This window comes from Geospiza fortis, unplaced genomic scaffold, assembly GCF_000277835.1.
Source record: "Geospiza fortis unplaced genomic scaffold, GeoFor_1.0 scaffold270, whole genome shotgun sequence".
Lineage (NCBI taxonomy): Eukaryota > Metazoa > Chordata > Aves > Passeriformes > Thraupidae > Geospiza > Geospiza fortis.
This window is the reverse complement of record NW_005054422.1, coordinates 725,711-741,210: the sequence shown is the minus strand read 5'-3', so window position 1 is coordinate 741,210 and position 15,500 is coordinate 725,711. Positions and strand designations below refer to the sequence as shown.

Genomic DNA, 15,500 nt, shown 5'->3' with positions numbered 1-15,500 from the left:
CTGCTAGAAACACCTCTCAAAACCTGGATGCAGACAAGGCCTTGGCTCTGTGTCACATATAAATGCATTGGGCACAAGGATGGGTGTAATAATTAGCATAAAACATGGAAATTAAAAATAGGCACTTCTGTTTCCTAAGTGTGTCAAGCAAGGAGTTGGCAAGGTCAGACTCATTCTGCTCTGTGATAAGGCAAACTGGAAGCTGTCCCAATGTCAATACCAGGAGTGCATCTCACCCTAAAAAAAGAAATTTCTTCGGTGAATAAAGGTTTGGAAACCATTGCTTTCACTTTACCAACCTAGTAAAACACATAGGAAGATGGTTTTAGATGCAAGTACACAAAAGAATATTTTAAAAAATACAATTAAAACATAATCCCACATAAAATTAAGTTCGTCCTGCGCTTAACTGCCAAAATTCATATTCAGGATTTCATTCTTTCTCACTGTAATTTAGAATCTTACTACATCTAAAACTGTCAATTTACTTAATGCTCATATATCAGTGGCACAACGTTTATTAGAGAAACACAGATATCTGCAGTCAGGACATGGCAGGAAAGTGCAATTCAGTCCTGCTTTAAAATTAGGAATTATGTGCAAGGTCTCTTCTTGAGGAGAGTATTCAAATTCACATGAAAGGAAAAAACCTTAAAAAAACTTTGATACTGCTACTATGAATTTAGATTTTTTTAAAAAAAATCCTCAAGGGAGGTGAGGGGGTAAATCCCTCTCAGGATTTCCAAAGCCCACACTGAGGAAAGGAAGGGAAGGTAAAGGGCACTGGTGCTCACAAACACAGCACTGTCTCCTTCCACACTCCTCAGAAGCAAAGCTGATGGGATTTCATCCTTTTGGTCCACTGAGGGGAGGGAAGAAATGAACCATAGAAATTAGAACTGGGAGAGACCACTAAGTCATCCAGTCCATTTCCCTGCAAGCATAAGATTGTTCCCAAGTGCTCTTTCCAGTCTAGATTTAAATTAATCAATTAACAGTGGGGCTTTCAACAGTACCTTGGAAGACCATTCTAGCCTAATGGATCTCATTGTTAATAATTTTCACCAGTTATTTAGCCTGACTTTTATTTTCTTTGATGTCATCTCAGGACCTCAGTTCTGCTGCTCTAAATTTAGTGCCCACTTCTCTCCTTGGGGTTTGTACCTTTCAGATACTCAGAAAACACACACACCAATGTTCATAGTTTGCATATTCAATTTTTGTACTCTCTCCTGCTGGGTCACTCTTCTCTGCAGCCCCCAGCAGCTTTGCCTTTGTTTTCTGATTCCCTTCCACTTGGGCAACCTCCTCACCATTCTTCTCCACACTGGAAATCCACCTTTTGAATGAGTTTTAAGGAAAGGCCTACACAAAAAAAAATCTTGCAAAATGGATTAGCACAAGAATCCTTTCTCAGGCATCCTATGGTGTGATCAAACAGTACAAAATGGGCTTGTGTCAGAAAGGGATTTTTGTTTCAGAGGAACTTAACTTGGAACTTATTTACAAGTGCACTCCCCACCCCTCCCCACCCCTGTGGCTTTGGGCAAGATTTCCTGTGGCTGACCGTGAAAGGAGAGCCGTGGCCACTGTCAGACAATACCCTGGCTCTTGCTTCCAGCACAGAGGGGGCAGAGATCAGGGCAGAGAGGACTGTGACTCTGTCCCTGCTCCTTCACTGATGAAGATGAAGAGCTCTGCAAAGAATAGCTGTCCCTAGGCAGCACAGTCAGAGGGAGGACTACATTAAAAAGGGAAGAAAATATGAGGCTCTCAGAGGCCTCCTCTACACCCTTTCTTTCCACAAAAATACAGTATATTCAGTTACACATAACCCACATTGTGATGTAAGGAAAGGAAATCCCTGTGTAACTCCAGTGTTTCAAAGACTGTTCCCTTTATAACCCCAAATAACTGTAACCTCACTGCTAGCCACTACTTTGTTCCTATTATTTGCCAGCTGTGTATCTGCCTTTTGTTCAGACTTCTGCTATTCCATTTCCTAAGCCCTCAACATGCTTCTTTCTTCCCATATTTTAGTCAGCTTCTTCACATCTGCTGCTCCCATCCACCTCAGGGATGTTCTTTGGGACATCCAGTGTGAGCTACAGTTCTTTGGGACATCCAGTGTGGGTTACAGCCAGAGTGCTCACTGAAATCACAGGTTCCTGTTTGTCACTGGAATTACCACAATCACTACCACAGGCACAATAGAAAATGGAGAGAAAAAAATGAGCTGCGGCAGTCTTTATGGCTGGCAGATAAATGCATACTGTGCATTGATATATGCATACTATTAATCCTCCCTGCTATACACAGTTCTTCTCTTATGGCTACACTTTTTTTAATTTTTTTTTTTTGGTCATGAGTGTGGTTTTGTTCCCCATGCAGAGCTGGGGACAGCAGAGCTCTGTGTCAGGAGAGAATATCCTACATCAAAACTGAAGAGCAAGGTACAATGTGCCACACACCCAACCCCTCAATCCTGAGCTCCCTCCTTGCACATACATCTTGATTTCACTCCTCTTGATGCCCCAGAATAGAGGGGGCTGTAGATGCATCACCAAGTTGCATGGACCATGCTTGCGATGGACCTGGGTAAACACATCCCTCACCTCTAACCATAGACCTACCCCCCATGGAAGCACTAACGTAGAGGGACAATGGTTTCCATCTCCAGAGAAATATGTCCTTTTCCTGGGGTTTTTTGGGGGAGAAGATGGAGAGAAGAGCTCTTTGTCTCTTTGGCAGTATTTTCTGTGGGACATTGCCCACTCCTGGGGTGGCAGGCAGCAGCCTGGCAGCTCAGTGCCCACAGGGCTCTGCACAGGTTCAAGGATCTGCCTGAGAACAGTGGGGTGGGTGCAGGACTGTGCCCACAGCACGCCCCTGCAGACAGCTTTTCCAGCATCACTGCCCTTTCATGTCTTGCCTATCTCTTATTACAAAATTAAAGCCATTCTAAGAATGTGATAGGGCTGCCAGGGAAGAAGATAAGAGAAAATAATGCAAGACTTGTCAGTGCTATGTAACATCAAGAAATTTTCCTTCCCTAAACAAACCTGAAATGGAAACCTGAACTTATTCAGCTGTGAGTAGAGGGTATTAAAAAAAAAACCCTCCTCTGTGATCAGAGCTCAATTAAGCTGCCTTGAAAATTATTCCAAATACACTTTTTTCAGATAACAATAGACAATCCCTTTGACTGATTTGTTAAAAAAGGTAAAGAAAGAGCATAAAATTATTGCTTATCAGAGAGAGAAGCAGCACCATTTAAAATAACATGAAATTGTATCCCATGAATTATTCAGGAGGGCTGATGTTACTCTATCATTATTTCTGGCTTTCCTTTTTACTGCATTGCATTTTGTGTAAGTTGTCTCCCACCCAATAAAAGAGGTGTGGGTTTTCTTAATTAATCAAACTTGATTTTTCTGAATTTTTTTTCTAATTTAAAATGAATATATTTTGAGCAGTGAGCTGTCTTCACAGTGTCAAGCTGAAAAAGAAGATGGATTTCACTACCACAAGCAGGGTCTAAAACATGCAGTGCAATAGTCACTTGCATACTGACTGGTGCTTCTCTGTGTGTCGTGCCAGCTGCTGAGAAACCAAAGTGTGATCCCAGTTGTATCCTGGCATTAGCGTTGTAAACTCCATCCTGTTCTGTGTGAGTTGGGCTCACTGAATTCCTCAGCTCTCTGATGCACAGCCCGTGTGATTTGCTGGTTGCAGGTACCAGTCTACGCCTCCTGTGATTTCCTCAGGGCTTTGATTTTCCTTTTCCAACACAAAAATATGCAAGGCTACAAACTCATTCTTATGGAAGGTCCTAATGATCATAGCCCACTTGAAGAGTAACTCTTTTAAAATCAGTGGTAGCATTGACTAGACTAGCCAAAACTCACTTGTTTTATTGGTAGAGCTGTGTCTCCAAGCAGACGGGTGTAGGCGTTTTGTGTTTATGGCCACACCTGACTTAAACACCCAGTTCACAGCCATAGTCCATAAGATGTCAGCGAGTTCTCCACATCCAGCTTGTCTGCTGAGCAAACCTTCATATTTTTGCTTGCTTACACTCTTCTGTCAACATCTTTCTGAACCATTTCTGTTACAAGCTCTGTGGCTGCAGGCCTGCTGTTTTGGGAGGTCACATAGGGAAGACAGCCCTGTTTTCTTTCTGTGTGTAATAGTTCAGCTCAAGGCAAAATGAGCATCCTTGATACACTAACATTGATACAATTATCCTTAATTGTTGTGGGAGAAAAAAGCTGAAAAAAAAATCTCATGAAGTTTAAACATAAGGGGAAAAATGTAAAGGAAATATTTGTTCTGCTTGCCCTCTTCTGATTTGGGGAGTTTTGATCTGTATTTTGCTGCTTGGAAGAGAAAGCTCACTAAGAGCACCTCTCCACAGTGTAGAAAGGTTTATTCTTCTGGCTGTCTATAGGTCTTCAGAGTTCATGAAGAGAAGCTGGCAATACTGAGATGTAATGTAGACTATCAAAAAGCAAATATCTGTACTAGGCCAGATGAATCACCTCCTAGGAAATTCCTCTCCTTTGACTACAAAGAAGTCTACAGCAATTAGCTCAGCTATTGACATCTAAACTCTAGTTATCCAGAACAGCTGAAATGAATCTCCCTGCTGGTGTCAGCAAACTGGAAATGGCTCATAATAAAACCCGGTTTCTTTTCAACAGCTCAGCTGTGATGTGAAAGTCTGCACAATCACTGACAGACAAAAAATGAACATCAGGGGTTTGAGGTTCCCCCTGCCTGGCTGTGAGAGGAGTTCCTGCCTCTAGACCCAGGGTGGGCTCAGGCTTCCAGCAGAGCTCCAGAAAGGATTATTACCTCACTGCATCATAGACTGGTCAAAGGCAATGTGCCATTTATGTGTACTTTCTTGTTTTATAATGCAACTAATTAATTGACAGAATTTGTCAAGATAAAATGTAGTGAATTCTCTCCCTGCTCTCTCAGCTATCCTCAATAACAGAGTGTTAGCCAGGACCCAGCCACTATGCTGACACAGCTTCCCAATTGCCTTTCCCCTGCTCCATTTCCTTCTCAAATTGAAAACTATTAGAAGTCTTTAGGCAAATAATAGAAACCTAATGCAGGTGCCTGTTATAAATTGTTCACTAGTTACTTTTAACCTAATGTCTCTTCAAACATTACCTTGCAGAAGGCAGCGAGGGTAGGAAATGCCTCATGAACTCTGACAATCAGTGGGTCAGGAGTTAAGGTCATAATAATGTAGCCCATTTCTCCTTGTTTGTCAAATAACCTGGATGCAGTTACATCCCTGGATCTTTCACCTGAGATTGACTCCCCTCAGTAAGAACATGAGTCTTGTGGGGAGCAATCTTTGTATAACCCTAAGCAGAGTAGGTGCCATAAGGCTGGTGGTGCCAGTTACTGTTCATGTAGGCTTCTGCCACTCACAAAGCCACAGCTTTCCTAGGCATGGCTGGAGGATGTGCACAGTCTGGATCTGCTACGTGTCTGAGGTTAAATTAATCAATGCTTATGAGGGAGCTCGACTTTCATAAATAGAAATTGCTTGAGATACTTGAAGTATTCTGCAAGCAAAATAAAATAGGAAGTAAACATTAATAACAAGAGTTAGTAATTACTGGTTTTAATGCAAAATAGACAAATGTACAGAAGTGCCTATTAATTCTGAATCACTGAAGCAAATATCTAGGCTCCAGAGTTGAAAATGCTGCCTAAAATGCCAGTGTGATTAGTCAATGCTAAAATCTGCCTTCATCAGCTAAGCATCAAGTCTTGTTCTCAGAGAAAAATTCCTCCCATGTTCACTGGCAATAGTATCAAACATTACACAGGGGATAAACCTCCAGAGCTGTGTGTGTACCAAACAAGGCATGCAAGGGGACAATCTGTTAGCATGTATGCTCCTGAACACAGCGGACAACTGTCAGGTTGTTGGGAGTATTTCTCATCATGCTGGGTGCCCTCACAGGCAGCGTTGAACAGTGCTACGTTGGTCACAGATCACTTTCTCCATTTGGCTCCCCAGTGAGGTGTAAATATTTCAGAGCTAATGCATGTCATGTACACCTGGGTTTCCAAGTGCCACAGCAGCGAGACATAACTCTTGGGGATTTCTGAACATAGAGGAGCATGGATTATTTTCTGACACTGCAAATGGAAAATACATGGAGATCTTTAATGTTTAACACTCAGAGTGGTTCTGCAAATTCTTGGAAGCCATTGCCTCCCAGCCCCAGGCAGCATCTAAGTGATGTTCTGCAAACACCTGCACCTTGCCAGGACTGGCAAACACCCCGGGCTGTGTCCACATTTGGTACCCACTGGGGCCCCATACCACTGGAAGCCAATATATGGAGTTAATTCACCCAAACATGAACACCCCAAGCACACTGGCTATTGCTGTGCAGGTGGACATTATGATAGCAAACAACATCAGAGGGATTCATATTATTGCTGCATCTGATAGGTGTTGGGTGCCTTTCTGTTTCATTTGTGAATAAATCCAGACCTTACAGAAAATCCTGAGTGCATTCATCAGCTTACCCTCAACGGAGAGGAGAAAAAGACTTATTTGTGGATAAAATGATTGAAGAAATAAAAGACATCACACTGTGTACTGGGCTGACTGGGGGGTGAGGAAGGTGTAGATCCCAGAGAGCAGGAGGGCTTGCCCAGGTGGTTTGCCCTGTATTTTCAGAGCCTGGTGCTTTGGCTATGAGGTGAAGGGGGAGAGCAGGAGGCACACCAGGGGCTTGCTAATGTTAGGAGAAGGAAGCAGTTGGTGTCTCTGCCCTGGGAAGGAGTATTGGCAGAGGTCCTCAGGGGCAGACAGAGAGGCTAACGGGTTTCTGTAGGAGGGAATTGCCTCTTGGTGTGCTCCTGTTGGGCTGAGGTAAATAAGGCCCTATCTATGGTAGTAAATAAATAAAATAGAACAGAAAAAATAGCTGATTCTCTTCATGGGCCTTCCAACCAAGGAAAATATTACATACTGTTGAGGGAAATATACACTGCTTTTGGAGATGCTGAGTGGGACTCAAACACCTCAGTGGCAGGCAGTGGCCCATGAAATGTTTGATGTTAGTCCATGTGAAAGACACTGTTAACTAGATGGACATGTCACAATCTGAGATACCTGTTATTTTTCTCATGAAAGCAGTGACCCTAAAGCAAAGCAATTTTAATGTACAGACTATAAGCACATTTCTTTGTAGGGAATGAGTAATTTTTCCACCTCAATTTTTTGCCTAGTAATAAACCTGGAATAAACACAAAGGCTTTTTCTCCTCCCCGTTTCTCCCATGTGTTCCCATCTTCACTTTTTGGATTTTCAATATTTCCAGCTCTTTTTTTTTCTCCCCAATAAATACTCCAAAACACTTTTTTAGGGCCACATCTACAATAACAAATAGAGCTTAAGCTCTCAGTACAGGCATACAGTGATGTGTACTTTGTCACTAGTACCTGTAACCACTTCTTTATGAAACTCTCACAGCCAGGGGCTCAGATGGGATCAAATGATTTTTTCACAATACTTACCCCTCTCCTACAAATATAGCTTTTCTATTGATATAGGCATGAAACAATTTTTATATCATTTGCAGTTATATTTGTTAAGCATGGCAACAATGCTGCAGCCTGTCATCCACTACTAGTCCCAGTGCTGTGTGAAGCTTATGAAGGGCTCTTGATGGTATTTACTAACTGGGAAATCAATGGCAGCACCAATCCTTTTGTTTAAAATATTATTTCCATTTCCATTCAACTCTTTCGTCATTTAACACCAATACATTTTATAAGGGAACATGGCCCCAAACATGCCAAGCCAATAAAATCTCTGCAGATTTTCAGTTTTTCTGCTATTCAATAGACCTCGTAAGAGGAAAAAATACTTTTGCTGACTCTATAAAACTATTCCTAAAGCTTTTCTAAAGCTAAAGTAATACCATAGATTCAGCATCACCACAGCCCACAGGAAGATTGTTTCCATTCCTCCTATGGGCATTTGCAGTCTCAGACCTGTCTTCATTTGACTTGTCACACTTTGAGGTCTTGATTCAGTTACCTAAACGTGGGTGTGTGTTTTCACTGAGCCTCTTTTTGGATTTCTGTGTGAGATGCATGGGGAGTGTGCAGAACCTCGTGGGCTTCCCAGACTGCAGCCAGATGTTAGGCAGGACATCAAGGGCATCTCAGGTGACACTACCTGGGCACAGCCACACCAACACCAGCAGTCTGAGCTGCTGTGCTGCCCTGTGCAGGGGTTTGCCCACACACAGCCGTTTGTCAAACAGCCCTACACTCAGAGGCTACTTTGTCACTTCTAGAGGAAGCACCTATGAGGCAAATAGTTCTTTTTCCCAAGAGCTGCTCCCTTGCTCTTTGGTATTCAGAGAGTCCAGAGATGAGTCCAGAGATGTGTTTCTCAAGAGCTCATTTCATTTTGGGCTCAGTTCATTCTAAATTCTACTTTGAAATTGTCCACAGGGCTGAATGAGCTATGTTTTAGAGTGAAACCCACGTCCTGTTGAAGTCTCTAAGCATTTTGCAACTGACTCCAAATAAATTAGGATTTATTCCTAGAAAGTGTCTATCTGGACCACGTAAGGGACATCTTTCAATTGCCATCACCATTATGTAGAGAGGCAACAGGCGAACAAAGCTGGTCTCAGTGATAAATGCTCCATCCCAGAGACCACATTGAAAAGAGCACTACAGACATGTAGTGCTCTTTGGAGAAGCTAAAAGGAAACTGGACTGAAAGTCAAATCTTTTAGGGTATTTTCTTCATGATTTTTAAAGAGCAGCCCCAGAAGCATTACTTCCATTTTTTTACTACTTAAAATGCAACAGCAATGAAACCTAACATTACAGGGAGTATGTGCTCCCACCAGAAAATGTCTTCAACAGCTCATAAAAACCTGGCCATTTATCAGCACTGCAGGAGATCTTTATTACCTCCCTACAGCATATGCTCTGCTATGATGTAGTTATTGATTTAACAAGTAAACTTCATGGTAAGCTTTTATCTTGGAATTAGCAGCAAGACTGAAATATAGACCTTATTATTCTAATAACACAGAGATGTGAGATTCCTGCATATTCCAAAGGCCATATCATCACCTTAACAAGCATCTCATTAGGGCTATCTGGCTGCCACATCAAAGTGTGTGCTGTGAGGACTTTAACAATCATGGTATCATACTCACCCCCAGCAATTTCACAGCCCTCTTGTTTTTCTTCCTACAGGTTTGGACATCAGGCAAGCTCAGGTTATTGTGCTGTCATCGGGTACCAAATGTATAAATGGGGAATACATAAATGACCAAGGGCTTGCGGTCAACGACTGCCATGCAGAAATTGTGGCAAGAAGGGCATTTGTTCACTTCCTCTACTCACAGCTGGAGCTGCACTTAAGGTAACTGAATTCTGTTGATTTTTGGGGGCTGTTATATGGCCTTCAGTGGAACAGATCCATCCTCCAGACAACTGAACTATTTGTTTCTTTCTGTCATTTTTTCTGAGTGTTTAGGTGATGAAGGAACAATGCACTGCACAAAAAAATTGAGAGTTAGGTAGTCTGAAGTGTTGGGTCATGAGCTGCTTTACTTCAGCTGATTCTCTTTCAGCAGTGATTAGATATGACTCATAAAGCTGGGCTTTATGAAGCCTGATGATTTTGTACAAATCTTTACGTGCAGGCTTATTAGCATCATTCACTGACCAGAGACTCAAAGAGAGTCATTTTGCTTAATGCAGCCATTTTCCTGTCTTCCTTGCTGCTGCTGAAAGATCTCAAAGAAGTGATCTATTGATCATTAATGTCTTCATTGACTCACTAGAGAACCAATGAGTGTTAACAGCACAGCAAACTTTGTGCCAAAGTGTAAGATGCTTATCACTTACTCCTTCTTTATGATGTTTTAAAACGTTATAGCATGTAGAATCATTACAGTGGAATTATTGTTCTTGTCTTCAGCCAAATCCACCTTGTTACCATTTAAATGGCTAATGGGTCACACACTGCCTGGAAGATGGCAATAAGTGGGATGCCTCACCTCAGAATGCTGCCTTTTCTCTGATCCTGTCTATCTGGAAGAAGTTACACAGTGCTTGGTTATAAACTTTGCAGAGGACACCAAAATGTGGGAAGGACCAGTCATTATGCTTGAGGGCTGGTCTGTCATCCCAGCAGGCTGGAGGGCTGGACCAGCAGGAACTTTGACAGAAAACTTAGCAAGGACAAATGCAAAGTCCCTCACCAAGGAGGGAAGAATGACCTTCCTCCTTTCCATCAAGAAGGAAAGAAATCCAGGCTGGAGAGCAGCTCTGCTGAAAAGGGATGGGGCTTGTAGGCAGACAGGAACCAGGACATTAGCTAGTGGTGTGCCTAACAGCAGGGAGGTCAGCAGGGTCCTGGGAAGTATGAAGAGTCTGTCAAGGGATGTGCGCATCCACCACTAATCAGCACTCATTACAGCCCATCTACAATGCTACGTGCAGCTTTGGGTGCCCCAAAGGAAGGACACCAATCATCTGACACAGATTCAGCAGAGGCTGCCCAGAGTCTCAGGGGCCAGAGCACCTGGGCTTTGTGGAGGTGCTGACAGATGGGGACCTGGTCAGCCTGCAGGTGGGATGGCAGAGCCAGCAAAGCATGTGGAGCTGACACCTTTACCCAGGTGTGCAGAGGGAAGGTGACAGACAAGAGGCACACACTGAAACAAGAGAAGCTCAGTCTGAGGACTGATTTTCTCCATGGGGATAGGCTAGCAGTGGGACAGATCACTCAGAAGGGTTGTGCAGTCTCCCTTCTGTCTTGCACATTTTTAAAATCTGAGTGCATAGAACCTTAAGCAATCTGTCAAACTACTTTGAGAAGGAGGTTGGGATACAGATTTAAGGTTCTTACCAGCCTGAATTATCCTATGATGTGAAAACTAAGCAGAAGTGAAGCTGAGGTGGCATTTATTATATGGAAGGAACCAAGAAATTAAGGAAAACAAACAAAAAACCTCTTTCTCTATAGGCCATTCTTCTGCCCTCCATTCTTGAGTGCATATTCATGTGACTTTTTCTGAAGGCCATTAAGCTCAGTGCAAAAACTACTTCCTTTGAGTTCAGAAGGTTTTGTATCAGGTCACAGACACAAGGGTTAATCTAAGCAGGATTGTGTGTTCTTGTAAGCACCTGTGATGCTGTTGCACCTAAGCAACAATATAGAATAATGGCTATTTTAACTTCAGGCTGGAGTTGAAGACAAGAGAGTATATTGAGTACATGGGTTTGGCTAACAAAGGGGGACAAGAGCATTGAAGGGTTTAATCAAAAACAGTATTCTCTCAATTTCATTCTGAATTGCTTTCAGGTTTACATTAAATTATTATGTTTTCAGCAGTGTAGCAGCCCTAGTACTTGCTTTGTGCTATGGTCTCTTGGGAAACAAGTGCTAACACTGTATCTTAAACTATTGTATTGATCCACCTCCCTAACATGTTCAGTCATATTATTACTTTATTTGGATCAATGTTAACAGCCTTTTGTTAACAGAATCCTCAGTGAAGCACGAGCTCTGTTCACAGTAACTTCAAATCACTCTCAGTTCAGCCAAGACCAGGCACCACCGCTTGCCTGACCAGCACACACCAGAAAAATCTCAACCAAAATTGTCAAGGCTAAGCACCTTTGAATGACAGAGCTGGAGTTACTGTCAAATCAGATTCTGCTTCCTTGGAGTCCATGGAGAAGCAAAACTGTGTGTTGTGATATATTCCTCAATTGTAATATTTATTGCTACACACAGTTTTCTGCCAGCATCAGGAGCTTTGTCCTGTGGTGACAAAATGGGAGGGTTCAAAATTAAATAAAAAATGCATTTTCTGCGCATTGAAATCATATTTACTCCTTTTCCTCTGAAAAAAGAGAGATCTTTTCACAGAGAAAACACATGATGCTGCCACATACTATAAGGACAGAGCTTTTAGGACTGACGTGGTAACTCAGCTCCACCGTGACTACATGTACACCATCTCCTCTGGCTTGGGAGAAACACAAAGCTATTGTAATGCATTTGCATTAACCTAGCCCAAATTAAACTCCTCTCCTAGGCCAGGAAACTGTTTACAAAGTAATACATTAACTGAAACCAAAAAGATGGTTGTCTTTTGAGAGCATCATTCTTGACTCAAATTACTTAAATTTTCCATCATTCACTATGGAAGAGGCAAGTTTGTGCTGTGGAGAGTATTTCCTGTTTTTTACATACCTTCCTCCCACCAAGACTACCTGCTGAGTGTGGTCTCTGCAGCTGGATTTCAAATCTCAGGAACTTTCAGTGCAAAAAATATTTTTCTGTGTGATGGTGTCTTTGAAAAGCAGACCCTTTTCCAGAATTTACAAATACTACCATTGACCTCAGTGAAAGCAAAACACACACTTGGCTGAGTGTAGCATGAAGGCTTCTAAGAGCAAGGGCAAGCAGGTTGGGGAAAGCAAGAGCCAGGATATAAAATTAAAGGCCAGGAGACAGGGATTCACTGAACTGAACTTACTTCTTGGCAGTCAAGTGTTGCCCAGATCCCCAAGGCTCCTTTGATCACCAGTGGAGAGACATGGGCATCACTGGGGTGGAGCTCAGCAGACCTGTTCATGTTGGGGTTGACATGAACTGCCATGTACTGGGGCAATTTATTTTCCATTTCTCTAAAAAGAGAATACAGCAACTTCTTCACATATTCAAGCTGCAGGACGATTCCATCCACAAGCCAGTGTGGCAGCAAAGTTTAAATAACTTCTTTTCCTCTTTTATTCTTATTGCTAAATGTTAGAGGTGCAACTTTCCTGGCTTTTCTTGGAAAAGAGTTCCAGAAATGGAACTTTATCCTCTCTAAGAAGCAAGTGTGACAAATACTTCAAAAGGAGACTTTCTTTCAACAATTCATTGTCTAGAGCTTGAGTTGAATAAAAGCTAAAAGCACAACTAAAACCTGTCAGCTTCTAACCAGTGTGATTAAAACCCTTAGCCCTCCCAGATTTCATTTTCATGACAACCATAATCCTCCAGTTCTCCAGACTTTCACGAAAAAGATGAGAAGGAAGACGAAAATTTTCTGATGTACAAAAGAAGGACAAGAAAGACCTTTTGAGAAGCTGTTTCTAAGAATCACCATCAAACAGCACACAAATTCGATCATCTGATTCTCTTGCAATGGTGATAGGAAAATAATTTTCAGTGGTATTATTTATATCAACTGCCCAATAGGGAAGACAAGAAAATACAACTCTTCTTTTTTAAAGAAAAACAAAATTAATAGAGTATCCTAAAAATAAATCAACACTATAGTAGGCTTGATGCTGTAATGCACCCTTCAGGTGCCAGGGAGATGATTTTACCAGAAGGTAAGCTCTTTCAGCAAGTCAGATGAAAACCACTGTTTATTTTATACATAAAAAGCAAGAAATACTCTTCATCCAGTCCAGTTAAGTTACTCTTTCAAGGAAAATCAGCTGCTTGTTACACATCCACTAAGCCTCCTGGCAGTTTCTCTAGGGTGCTCTTTTGTAGTATGTAGTACTAGAAATTTCCTGTAAATACATTTACATGCTAAAAAACTGCTCCTCTGCTTGTCAGGCTTTGTTTCACCAAAATGCTTCATATATATTAAACCATAAGCATATGCTAAAGTATCGTCTTCAAGTCTGCTCCAAACATGGGCATGTGTTATGCTGAATAATGAACTTAAGCAAAAGATTAGAATTTAGCACATTCTTAAATGTTCCACTTGAATGAGACTCAAATCCTAACTCCCACTGCCAGTACACAGAAATGACACTTTAATGCCACCCCCTGAATGAATGGGATCTGCAGGCTCGCTGTGGGCTCCTCTCTCCATTGATTTGTGAAGTTTGAATATGGCTGTGCAAAGGATGTTGTAAAGAACAGCTGCAAAGTCATCTTCCCTCTCACAGTTCACCTGTCCCAGAGACAAGGCACGAGGTACTGGTGCTGGAGTAGAGGTGACTTTGCAGAAGTGCATCTCATGCTTTACCTGGACCGTTTTTAGCAGATCCCTGGGTCCCCCTGGGTTTTGAAATACACCAAACATTCCATGCACAATAATCTTTACTAAGCCATGGCAGATGATATTGCAACCCAAACTCTTTTCCAACAATACTCACTGAGTTTTGTTATGAATCCTGTTCAGCCACAATGCAAGAATGAACCTCATGTTTGAGTTCAGCTCCTAAAAACCATCCCAAAGGCAGGTCAGGACCCTATGTGATATGAAGAACCTCAGCCTGCTGGTGGAGAGAGTCAAGCTGCCTTGCCCTCCAGCCCTGCCAACTATTTTTAGAGCAGCTGTCTATCATCCAACCTGGCAGCCACACTGGCCACAGACCCTTGTTGGTGCTCATGAAGAGGTAAGAGAGCAAGGTTAATCAGTGGAAAACAATGACCAGTAAAAACACGATGGAAGCTGAACTGAAATCCAGCCCAAAGCATGACTGCTCCAATCCTACATAGAAACTGTCTCCAAGTACTGTAAGCTGCCCCCCCACACACTCTGGTGAGATTTAAAGTAATAATAGCAGGCATTTGGACTGCACAGCTTTGTATTCTCCCAGCTGACTTTGCAGTGAATTATTTAGAACTACCTGCAATTGCTCTAAAGTCCAAGCAGCAGGACTTGCAGAGATTTTATTATTTCAGAGGCTTGTATCAGGGCGATAATATAATTAGTGCAGTTGGGAAGTTCCACCACAGCCAGCAGAAAATGAAGGAGCAGCATGTGGCAGCCCCAGCTCAGCAGCCAGTGTGACTCCCTGTCCCTGACAGGCGAGCTAATGTGCCTGTAAATTCCTCCTGACAGCAAACGCATCCTGGCATCAAGAAATGACAAAACACCCAAACCATGGAAGAGTGACAGCCAAACAGCTTCAATAGCACAGAGACTGCACTGGGAGAAAACAGGCAGAGGCAGCTTGGATGAAAGCCAAGCACTCGCTCAAAGGCTGAGTAAAAAGCACTCCTGTTTGCACTATCAGGAGGCAGAGAGACAGGCAGAAATTGCCTTGGTTAATGGGCTGTCCTGTAGTGAATTAAACGGGTGGGATTCTGCCTTATTAACAGCATCCCAGGAAAATCATGTGCTGTTTGTTCAGAGATACTCCTCCAAAAAGACCCTTGAGTTTTTGAGGGAAGGACCAGGCCATCAGAGGGAAAGGAGTCTTGTCCTAATTTCAGCAATCACATTTTCACCTTCAAAATTATAATCGTGACCATCGCCCAAACACACATGTTAGAGGCAGCTGTCTATCAGAGAAATCACCCATATCTTCCCAAATGTAACTCATGGGAGGAGCTGCAGAGCCTTAATGCTGGGCTGTTGTTGCAAACAGCAGCACTGGGAGGGTTTGGCCTCCCGGGCAGCTGTTGCTGATGGAATATGTGCACTGCATCCCCATCTAGCTGCTGA

General features: G+C 42.5%; 1 protein-coding gene across 1 annotated transcript in view; it reads left to right on the top strand.

Annotated features, from left to right (window-relative positions):
• Window positions 1-15,500, top strand: part of ADARB2 (adenosine deaminase RNA specific B2 (inactive)) — a 307,848-nt gene that overhangs the window by 254,075 nt on the left and 38,273 nt on the right. Inside the window, exon 5 of the mRNA XM_005426737.2 lies at window positions 9,274-9,442. Within this exon, the coding sequence (XP_005426794.1) occupies window positions 9,274-9,442 (169 nt within the window). The remainder of the gene's footprint in view (window positions 1-9,273; window positions 9,443-15,500) is intronic.